The sequence below is a fragment of the Rhinatrema bivittatum genome, chromosome 14 (assembly GCF_901001135.1).
Source record: "Rhinatrema bivittatum chromosome 14, aRhiBiv1.1, whole genome shotgun sequence".
NCBI classification, from domain to species: Eukaryota; Metazoa; Chordata; class Amphibia; order Gymnophiona; family Rhinatrematidae; genus Rhinatrema; species Rhinatrema bivittatum.
Genome location: NC_042628.1, coordinates 5,792,146 through 5,804,426, shown reverse-complemented (window position 1 = coordinate 5,804,426; position 12,281 = coordinate 5,792,146). Strand labels below are relative to the sequence as shown.

The 12,281-nt window shown below is 42.1% G+C and overlaps 1 protein-coding gene across 1 annotated transcript in view; it reads right to left on the bottom strand.

The window, feature by feature from the left end:
- The window catches only part of CACNA1H (calcium voltage-gated channel subunit alpha1 H), a 449,793-nt gene that overhangs the window by 55,473 nt on the left and 382,039 nt on the right, over nucleotides 1-12,281 (bottom strand). Inside the window, 2 exon segments of the mRNA XM_029576705.1 lie at nucleotides 2,152-2,254; nucleotides 11,000-11,434. Of these exon segments, the coding sequence (XP_029432565.1) occupies nucleotides 2,152-2,254; nucleotides 11,000-11,434 (538 nt within the window).

Genomic DNA, 12,281 nt, shown 5'->3' with positions numbered 1-12,281 from the left:
ATTAACTCACAAAACATTCTGGCGTCTCATATGAATAATGGATCTGAATGTTACTGCTGACCTGGAACAATGTGGTCACTCTGTGCAGTACAGATTTCAAATTACTGATGAGTTTCAGCCACGAGGTCCGATAAGTAAGGCTAATAGTATAGCTGAGTAACTAAAGGGTTGGACAAATGTTATAGAGGACAACTCCTTCAACAATTATTATCCAGAAAGATTTAGGAATCTCAACATGGACTAAGTCTTCCCATTAGGATCTGCTGGATACTTCCAAGAGACCTGGACTAGTCACCGTGGGAGACAGGATGCTGGCCTTGATGGACCATTGATCTACTTAGGTTTTTAAATAAAAGCCTGGTTGCATCTATGGCCAACACTAGAATGAGTGTCTTTTTAGGAATAAATGGTGCCAAAGCAAATCTCTTGATTTTATTTATCAATTGTACCCAGATTTTTTTTATAAAACAGCTCAAAGCAGGTAACAAGTTGAAAATACATTATATAATAGAACTTGGTAAAATATGTACCCTTAGAAATATAAAGCACATCACTCACCACCATAAATTACAACATAACATGTCATCATTTTCAAACCCATAAAGAAAATATGCCCCAAATAGATTCAGATACACTACTAATGTCCTACGACTAAACGCAGCAGTAAACCTGAACTGACAGATTTGGAGTTTAACTAAATTCCAAACCTGAAAGAGACCTCTTTAGGTTCTGAACCAAATCATCCCAAACAGCCTTAATCTGATTTTATCAAAAAGATAACAAAATAAAACCTAGGATACAGCAAAAACAATAAACAAAACAAGGACCATTATTGAGGAGCCATTACTGCACAAGCTTGTCTTCAGATTCTGAGTGCATTTCTTTACACACTAGATCTTAAAACTTGGCTTGGTTGGTATCAAACTAAAGAATGTTTCAGATGCTGAGTGCCTAGACCTCAAGGAGCTCTCAATGCTAATGTTTACATTTTAGAATGAACTTGTAAGCTGAATGGAAGCCAATGCAGTTCTTTGAATAGGGGGTGTATCATAGTCTATCCCTGTACAACCGAATACCATCCTCATGCTGCCACCTTTTGGCCTTCCTGCAATTTATAGTGAATAATTTTTGATAATCCCACAAACCAAGAGTTGCAAATGGTAAAGAGTGATTGTAAACCTTTTCTTTCTCCAGGTAGGGACGAACTAGCCATTATAAACCCACATTTTGATTTAATTTGAAATAAATACAAAACAAACATAAAAAACAAGTTTTGAAACCGCAACGACTATTAAGAGTATGAGTGTAGGATCTGGATTCCCATTGATTAGTGATGTTCCACAGAAATGTCTTCCGTATCTTACACTATGGTGGCAATAGCTATGTCTTTCTTGGACACAATGCTGCAAGTTGTAGATTTCCTCTTTCTAGTTGTTAACTTTAAATTTAACAGCAATAAAATGCTTGTTGGTAGAACTCCTCCATGAATGCAGAGCAGGAAAGTTTGAGTGATGATGATGATGGTAAATGGGGAGGAGCTGACAAGCACTGTGCTAAGGGATTAGGAGTCTGGATTCCAGGGATCTAAATTAGGCACTAATCCAAACTCACCATGAGACTTGGGCAAATTGTATTAGCTCCCTCTGCTTTCTTACTGCATGGGGCCATAACCCAGTTTCTTTTACTCACCTGCCGCTCCCCACTCTCCTTCCTACACCCCTCCCTGTGAACTCCAGGCAAGTCACTCCTCTCTACCCATGCTAGTTCCTGACTCCGTGCTGCACTCAATGCTTAATCGACTTCCTGAGTTGGAGTGTCACGCTCCCTCTTCGGCCTTATTCGAATCCTGTCTAAAAAGCCATCTTTCTGAGTCTGCTGAAATTTTAACCCCTGATTTCCCTGATCAGAGCTTTTTTTGCTTTTAACCACAATGAATTGTGAGTTCTACATGTTTGTCCTACATGTTTGTTTGGACTAGATTGTAAGCTCTATGGGGTGGGGATTGTCTTTTATATGTAGCACTATAGAAATGATAAGCAGTACGGGTAGTAGGAAAGAAGATAAACTTCATGTTCTGCACCTCTACCAAATGTCTGTCTCCCCCTTCTCCCACAGCCCAGGAATTTCAACCAACTCATTTACTCTGTTCCTACCTATTCTGGGGGGAAAACAAGTAGAGAGACCAGTCTTCATGTGCCTTGCACCATTCTGGCTTGTACGGCTCCAGCATTTTACGGATCCTGTAGCAGTAACTCTAGTGAGGGAGAAAGACATGCAGAAAAAAAAGAAAAATACATTTTTTGTAAGTGTCCCATAGCCCCTGAATGCTGCTCTTTGTCTCTATGTATTAGATTTACATTGCATCCATGCCTGAATAGGTTTATGCGTAATATATGAATTTCCATTAGTAGCATGGTATAAATATTTCAGCATCTAACAGACCTTTCCTGCTAGGAAATGTTTATATTTAGTGTGTATAAGACTTCTTAGTATATGATTTAAGTGTTTCATTGTGCATGCTATAAACTTCATTATAAAACCAATATTAGCCTTTGCTCATTGTAATGGATAAGCAGCTTCATTTATGGAAACAGAGCCTATGATGGCAGAGAAGGACTTCAAAGTCCATCGAGTCTCCCCAAGTCCATTCCTGCTGCAATACCACAGACCCCAGTTGATCTCTGACCTTCCTCTCCCTTCTTCATAACCAGGAATCCTCTATGCTTCTCCCAAGATTTCTACAATTTTGTCATTGTTTTGGCCTCTGCCATCTTACCAGGGAGTCCATTCTATGCCTCCAGAACCCTTTCCATGAAGAACTATTTCCTGATTTTGCTGCTGTCTGCCCTCTTGGAGCCTCATACCATGACTGCTTGTAGAACATGCCACAGTGCCTGGATGCATCTGAACCCACTAGCATTGATATTTTCTACATTTCAATGGTGGGATTGGTGTGGATCTTCAAACATTTTGAGCATCTGTACTCAAACTGGATCCTCAAGACCACATCTGAGCCATGAAAAGTTCATGCTCCTCTGAATCAGATTGTAGATGGTTTATATTTATTTGCAGCCTGTCCAGGTTTGACTCAGATTAGGATGATCATGGTCCAGATTTGGATTTCAGTGGATTTGGGTTCATCCATCTCTATTTTATTTATTTATTTTTTATTTTTAGATTTTTTTATACCGGTGTTCCTGTATGAAATACAGATCACATCGGTTTACATTGAAACTGAACATAAATGTTTGCCTAGAGGCATTACATAGAACAAGGTTGTGGAACTTGGAAAAGGGTAAACTAGATCAAAATTAACATTGTAATGTAAACATATTAGCTAACAAGTCTCATTGAGCAGTATAAATAAAAACAAAAACATAAAAGCAAAACAGTAAATGTCACATGAGACCTGCAGCAAGAGAATGGATGCAGAGTCGAGTAGAAGTATAGAACCTGGGGAAAGCGATGATGAGGAAATCTTGCTGGCTGTAGGGGAAAAAAGTGCTTATGGTCTCTAGTGCTAATTATTTGACAAATTGCAAGCAGACAGCCATGTTGCTCAGATTTAAAGTGGACCTTTGTAGCTAATTCCCTTACAGTTTCTCAGGCAGATTCTTTAAATTTCTGATGGTTGTGATGAATGGTTATTATTGTCAAGTGTTCTAGGAAGCTTCTGAGTTAACGATGTTCATTTTACGAAACTTGAGACAAGTGCTAAAGAGTTCATCATAACCACATACCACAGCTACACCAGCTTCCGAGGTAGCCCACTGTTCTTCCTGGCTAAGAAACACTTTCTAATGCTCTCGGAAGCCACAGAATTAGAAAAGTAGTCCATGTGCCTATAACTAAATAACCAACTAAGTTAAAAGATTCCAAATTTTCCCTGACAATTGAAAAGCAGGATGTTAATACAAACAAAAAACACACTTTGAAATGTCCGTATGCAAATGCCAGAAAACTAAGAAGTAAGATAGGAGAGTCAGAGTGTATAACACTCTGACTCTCAACTACACAAAGATCTCGCAACTACACAGCCCTCATCCCTATTATGATTTCTCCTCTCACACAACTATTAGGTCTAACACTATTTTCCCTTACGCTATTCAACGCTCAATCTCTCACCAAAAAATCCCTGATCCTCAATGACTATCTCTTGGACTCCAACCCAGACATATGTACCATAACAGAAACCTGGCTCAAACCAACAGACATAGCAATAATAAACCAACTCCCCACCGATCTCTACGACTTCTTCTCCCTTCCCCGTCTCAAAAAAAGGGGAGGGGGCATCCTTTTGGCAGCTAAAAAAGAGCTGAAATTCACCCAGCTTCCAGTCAAGTCAGATTCTAAACTTGAAGTAGGACTTTTCAAAACAGCCGATCTCCAAGTCCTACTCATCTACGCCCCTCCGGGTCTCCTGGACTCAGATGCCTCCCCTTTGATAGAAATCATAACAACACACTTGAATTTAGACTCCCCGACTATTGTTTTAGGAGATTTCAATTTACATGTGGACAACCCTACTCTTACCACCAATTGCGAGGCTCTACTCATGGCCCTCTCAGCTATGGGCTTTAATCAGATTGTCAACAAGCCTACCCATAAAGCCGGCCACACCCTGGACCTCATTTTCGTGAATGCAGGAATCAAATACACTTCCCCTCCTTCTTGCACTCCGGTCCCATGGTCAGATCACTCACTAATCACCGCTACTTTCTCCCTGACACAATTCAGAAAAAATCCCCCACCGAAATCCTCATTTCTCTACAGAAAATCCTGTTCTTCTAACGACCTCAACAACCAGCTCACCTCAGAGCTTCCCCATCTTAACCTCTCTGACCCTAACTCAGCCATCCTATCCTGGAACAACATCACCGAGACAGTAGCAAACAAACTATGTCCTCTTTCAGCAAAAAAACTAAACACAAACTCAACAAAAAGACAACCATGGTTCTCAAACAACCTCCATACGCTTAAGCAGAGCCTTAGACACAAAGAAAACAAATGGCGCAAGGCCCCAAGCCCCAGCACCTTAGCCGCTTACAAACTCGCTTTACATCACTACAAGAACTCCACACTAAAATCAAAAAGGGATTACTATGCGAGCAAAATACATGACCTTGTATTTGATGCAAAGCTCTTTTCGCTTACGTATCCAACCTGACTCACATCAACACTCCAGATATACCCATAGACCTAGCTCAATCCAAAGCCGAGGAATTAGCTACTTTCTTCCAAGATAAAATATCTAACCTACTAAAGCGATTGACCCCTAGTAACAATCCTATCACCGCTGACCTACAGATACTAAACAAAGGAACCTCCTTGGAATCTTTCGAACCCATCACAGCCTCTGACATCCTTCTGTTACTTAAGAAAATGAAACCCTCCTCCCACCCCTTCGATCACTTACCTACAAAGCTCCTCCTTCTTATACCGGAAACAATCTCCAAAACCCTGGCAGATATCATAAACTGCTCATTATCCCAGGGAATTTTCCCAGAAGAACTTAAACTAGCTTCTCTAAAACCACTCTTAAAGAAACCCAATCTTGACCATAAAGACCCCAACAACTTTCGCCCAATTTCAAACCTTCCTTTTATTGCCAAGATAATGGAAAAGCTGGTCAATACTCAACTCTCCAACTACATTGAAGACCACAAAATACTTTACCCCTCTCAATATGGATTCCGTAAAGCATCAAGCACGGAAACTCTACTCATATCCCTGACTGACAACATCATCATGGGACTAGACAAAGGCCAATCCTTCTTACTAATCCTTCTAGACCTTTCGGCTGCGTTTGATACTGTCAACCATTCGACCCTCCTCAACCAACTGTCGAACATAGGAATATCAGGAACTGCCCTATCATGGTTCAACTCATTCCTCAGCAACAGAGGATATAAGGTAAAGATCCACAACAAGGAATCTTCCCGACATTCCTCATCTTTAGGAGTTCCTCAGGGCTCCTCCCTCTCACCCACACTCTTTAATATTTACCTCCTTCCGCTCTGTCAACTACTAACCCGCCTGAAACTAATCCACTTCCTATACGCGGACGACGTGCAGATCCTGATCCCTATCAATGAAACCATTGCCAAAACTCTTGAATTCTGGGAACTCTGTCTAAAAGAAATCAATCTCCTCTTATCGAATTTAAACTTGATATTAAATTCGGCTAAGACGGAACTTCTGATCATCTCACCTGACAATAGTAACCCACTTCTGAGTCTTCCAACCAACCCACCTACCACCCAAACAAGGGACTTAGGAATAATTATCGACAACCATCTCAACTTAAAATCGTTCATCAAACAAACTACTAAAGATGGATTCTACAAACTCCAAGTACTTAAAAGAATCAAACCGCTCCTGCACGTTAGAGACTTCAGAACGGTACTTCAAGCAGTTATCTTTTCTAAGATAGACTACTGCAACTCTATCTTACTTGGTCTTCCTTCTGCTTCCATCAAACCCCTTCAGATGCTCCAGAACACAGCTGCGAGAATTCTGACCAACACCAGGAGAAGAGATCACATCTCACCCATTCTCAAGAACCTGCACTGGTTGCCTATACACTTCAGAATCATCCACAAATCCATCACTATTATCCACAAGGCCATACATCACCAAACAACGCTCGATTTACAAATTCCTCTCAGACAACACACTTCCACCAGGCCCATCAGAGAAGCCTACAAAGGATCACTCCATGTCCCCCAAACCAAAACCACTCACTACCTAACTTTCAGAGACCGAGCCTTTTCCACAGCCGGCCCTTCATTATGGAACTCTATCCCTCCGGAGCTGAGACAAGAACCATGCCTACCGTCTTTTAGAAAAAGGCTTAAGACTTGGCTATTTAAACAAGCCTTCCCAGACCCGATCTAAATGATAGTAATTTTACAAGAGACAGCAAACTATACAACAGATTTCATATCATAATGTAAATAATGTAAATATTTTAATCTCTTCCGGTCGTCTCTCTTATTCTAATTTCTCTTCCCAGTTTTAAGACCCTGTTGTAATGTAACTTTTGTTCTCCTTGCACTTGTTTTTCGTTTCTTGTTCTCACCCCTTGTTTTATGTAAACCGGCATGATGTGGTTTCTAATCATGAATGCCGGTATAGAAAAACGCTAAATAAATAAATAAATAAACACTGAATGAAGAGGGAGACATAACTGGAATCTCAGAGACTTGGTGGAAGGAGGAAAACCAATGGGACAGTGCTATATCAGGGTACAAATTATACTGCAATGATAGGGTGGATCAACTTGGGGGCAGGGTGGCACTTTATGTTCAGGAAGGCATACAGTCCAACAGGATAAAGATCCTTCAAGAAACTAAATGCACAGTAGAATCAGTATGGGTAGAAGTTCCATGTGTGTTGAGGTAGAGTATAGCAACAAGAATATACTACCATTCATCTGGCCAAAATGATAAAGACGGACGATGAAATTCTAAGAGAAAAAAAGGGAAGCTAACCAATTTGGCAGTGCGGTAATAATGGGCGATTTCAATTGACTGGGAGTCTTTATCTTTATTTAAAATGTATAAATTGCTTATATCCCATGGACTAAAAGATGTACAATATTAAAATTCATAACATAGTAACAGATAAGACAAGTGCATCCCATAAAATACTACCAACAATATAAAATTGGATTAGTAAAAATTGGAATAAAACATGAATTATCAAATAAAACAATACAACATATAAAATACTACAAGCAATAGAAAACTCAAAAGTAACATCAGGACATGCTAGAGACGTAAAGTTCCTGGATGGAATAAATGACTGCTTCATGGAGCAATTGAGCCAGGAACCAACAAGAGAGGGAGCTAATTTAGCTTTAATTCTTAGTGGAACACAGGATTTGGTGAGAGAGGTGGTAGGGTCAATTGGCAATAGTGATCAAAGTGTGACCACATTTGAATTAATGACTGGAAGGGGCACAAGAAGTAAACTTTCAAAAGGGAGACTTTGATAAAATGAGGATGATAGAAAAAAAACCTGAAAGGAGCAGCTACAAAGGTTAAGAGCATACAACAGAAGCAGACAATGTTTAAAAATACATCTTAGAAGTGCAGTTCAGATATATTCCATGCATTAAGAAAGATGGAAGGAAGGCTAAATGACTGCCAGCTTTGTTAAAAGGCAAAGTGAAAGAGGCTATTTTAGACAAAAAAACTTCTTAAAAATTTGGAAGAAGGATCTATCTGAAGAAAATAAGAAAAATAGGAAGTTAAATGTAAAACAGGTTAAGAGAGAATTTGAAAAGAAACTGGCCATAGAGGAAAAAACTAATTATAAAATCTTTTAAAAATATATCTGAAGCAGGAAGCCTGCGAGGGAGTCGGTTGGACCATTAGATGATCTAGGAGTTAAAGGGGCACTTAAGGATGATAAGGCCATCGCAGAAAGAATAAATTAATTCTTTGCTTCAGTATTTATTAATGAAGATGTTGGGGAGATACCCATTCCGCAGACAGTTTTCAAGAGTGATGAGTCAAATGAACTGAACCAAATTATGGTGAATCTGGAGTAGGCCAGACTGAAAACCTGAAGAGCAGCAAATTGCCTGGACCAGATGGTATACCCCCCAGGTTTCTGAAAGAACTAAAAAATTAGATCTATTACTAATATATTTGTAACCTATCATTAAAATTGTCCATTGTACCTGAAGACTGGAGGGTGGCCAATATAACCCTGATATTTAAAAAGGGCTCCAGGGGTGATCCAGTAAACTACAGACCAGTTAGCCTGAGTTCAGTGCTGGGAAAAATCGTGGAACGTGTTCTAAAGATCAAAATCACAGAGCATATAGAAAGGCATGGTTTAATGGGTCACAGACAGCATGGATTTACCTAAGGGAAGTCCTGCTTCACAATCTGCTACATTTTTTTGAAGGGGTTAATAACATATGGATAAAGGTGAGCCGATAGAAGTAGTGTAATTGGATTTTCAGAAGGCATTTGACAAAGTCTCCCATGAGAGTGTCTCAGCTGGGAAGGGGAATCTACTGGGGGGGGGGGGGGGGGGGTCCCGAAATCTCGTACCTGCAGTCCAAAGAGTCCCAGATGGCCCCAGCTTGTTTTCAGTGTCCCCTAGGATGGAGAGCATCCAATTCGATATTGAACTTTTCTCTTCTGAATCTGACCTGTTAGGGGAAAAGGTCCTTTTCTGGACAGCAGCAAGACTTTTACAGCCCAGCCACACAGTTGATACAGAAACCTCCTCACTAAAAACACAACTTTCACAAAATCCAACCCTTCACCACTGGGTGAGGAGTCACTGTAGTCCTCTCCCTGGATGAAAAGGAATCACCAGGTCTTCTCCCTCCGGTCCTGCCTCAGCAAGAGGAAGAGGATTCACCCAGGCGCAACCACAACTCTTGTGAAAAACTTCTTACTACAGTCCTCTATACTCTCAGGAAGGGATAGTTCCAACCCGGCAAGGGGTGTGCTGGAAAAAGAGCAATCTCCCAATCCAAAACCAGGACAGGAGCAAAACCCAAACTCAACTGAGCAAACTATCCAAAGCTCCGACCCTCCACTTCTGCATAAGGATTGAACCATTGCAGGCATCCTCAGGGGGAGGTGCTGTGGGAAACGGGCTGTCCACTTTGCTATTACCTACCAGGGCAGGGATCTAGGGCCAACTAGTGGGAGACCAGGGGGTCTCCACAAATGCATGCTGTATATATATTTACCTATACATATGCCATATCTATCCCCACCTACCTCCTTTGTAAGAGTCTTGTTGCTTTGCGTGCATGCAATAAAAGACACATTACAGTCTTGCATCCATGACACGGTGGACGATGCACTGAAAACTTGGGTCACTCACCAAGAGGAATGGAGCATTGCATGGCCTGTTAGCCAGAGATATTAATGAGTCCCATGTGACTCAACAGAGTTATCCAGGTATCTGGAGATAACACGTGTAAAACTATTTCCTGGCACTGAATGGATTTCATTACTGATATCTAAAATAAGACTTTAAAAAAGTTAATTAAACCACATGTTTCTTTTCCTAATGAAAACCTAAATCAATAGTAATTAGTTGTTTGTGGCCTGGGACTGTGACTACCTTATAGAACCCTAAAGTCTATGGATTAATAGCTTTCCACTCCAGGCCCTCCCCACAGGGACTTGTACTGAAGAAGTAATTAAACACACTAAGCTATCTACAGAAGACAATTTAATATTAAATTTAAGACAGCATGTTTCAGCAAGGTCAATTCCTTTAGGTTATGTTCACAGGGACAAACTGAAGGCTATTCCTATTGGTAAGAACCCTTAAAGTACTTTTATATATTGTACTATTATTACACATAAGCTTTTTTTAGGTTACAGTGGAGAGGCTGCCAAGACCTTAAAATCCCAAGGCTGTTCATTTTTCTGCCTGTCCCTACCTATCTGAGTTTCATTTAAGAGTTATTTTTCAGGGCCTCCAATGTTTTTCCCACCTCAGCTTCCATGCAAAGGTGAAATACCGGGATGATCCCCCTGTGACCAGGTGCAGATTGTCAGTTGGTATGGAGATACTTACAATGCTACGCTTTGGTCAGCCACTAGATGTCAACGGAAGACCAGGCTTACCTCAACTCTTACTTCCCCTGCTGCTGCCCTTTCCAGACCACTCCCAGCCCCAGCTAACCCAATGAGCAGGATCATAAAACAAGGATGGATATGTCTTCTATCTGAGAGAGTGGCGCACTAACTCAAGTTTATTGAGGAGCATTTTTATTCACAAAGAGGGCAATTTTTAAAACTCATTTCCATGGCTAAATGCCACTCTTGAAAACTGCCCCTCTCCACTGGAAGAAGCGGCTCAGGTCAGAGAGCGGAAGGCTTGCGGGAATCTATTAAACCTTATTGCAGTGAAAGTAGCCAGGAGTGAAGCCTTGACAACTGGTACTACTGCTCCCATGTTCCAAATGTAGGTGCACACATCTCGCAGTAAAAATGCCAAAGAGGTAACTTACATCATCCAAGTCATCATCGTAGTCCAACGGGTCATCTTTCTGCGCCTCGTTGCGCATGAAGATCTCACTGGGCCTGTGCATCATTTTGCCATTGCGGTCTTGATATTCCACAGGCATCATGGCCATCGGACTGATGCTGACAGAGTGACGCATGGCGGGCACCTGGAGAAGCTCGGGCAAGTCCAAAGAGCCTCTGGTATGGAGGGACTCAGCCCGGCGGAGCAGGGAACCCCTGCTCACAGTGCTAGACCTGCAGTCATCCGACTCGTCATCTGTGCTCCCTTTCCCTTCGCCGGAGAGCAAAGACTCTCTCTCCCCTTTCTGATTCTTCTTTTTCAGGCTCGGGGCCCTGCCCATGCTGTTCCAGCTGGAGCGTCGGCTCCCCCAGTTACTGTACGTTCCCCAGGGCGTGCAGGGAGAGCTGCGGAGACTGCACTGAGAGCACAAAGACAGACAGACACACTGCACGTTACATGGCAGCAGGAAGCATCAGAAATTCAAAGCAACGATTTCAGTCCCTGTGAAAGAGGCCTCACTGAACTGAGGCCCAGGCAGACAAACAAACCTGAAAACCTCCGGCCACTCTTGCTTCCTTGTTGGTTGAGAATGGTGGCTGGCGCTCCCCTGTGCCAAGCATATTATTCTATCAGGCAAAACCACTGAACGGGATGGAGGAAACAGGGCTGTGAAATGTAGGTTTCTACCAGTGCAAAGCAGCTGGGGCAATTCTCTTGGCCTGCCAAAAGGATGTCGCCGCGCTTATGGACAGCGGCAGGTGACAGCGATTAATAAAGGGAGAGCGAGAAGGTTTTTACTGCTCTCTGTCTCAGGGTACGGAAGGAATTGAAATCCCCTCCCCCCCCCCCCCCCCCCCGCCCATACCAGTGCTAATAGTGAAAAGGCAGGCGGTGCTCTGCTATAGCGCTGCACACCTCTGGAGCAGGGCTTTCTGAGTCAGCACAATGGCTCAGGATTGATATTATCCGAGGCTCTGTGCTGCAACCTTTGGCTGTGCTCGGCTCCGAGCCTCTCTTAATAATGGATGGTTTTCTGCTGTGGCTCCTCGTGCCCTTGCTGCTCAGATAATTTTACAGCTCCACCTGGCAAGCAGCCGTTAAGCTCTTTTGCTTCGGTGCCCCCTTATGTTGCCCAGATAATTGCGCAAGTTGTTTTGCGTTTGGGCCATCATTCATACACCATGTACTTGTTTTATTGTTAGTAATTGTTGCAAACTCTTCACTTCCGTCCTTCCCTGGTGGCATCATTTGTTCTGACAGGGCTC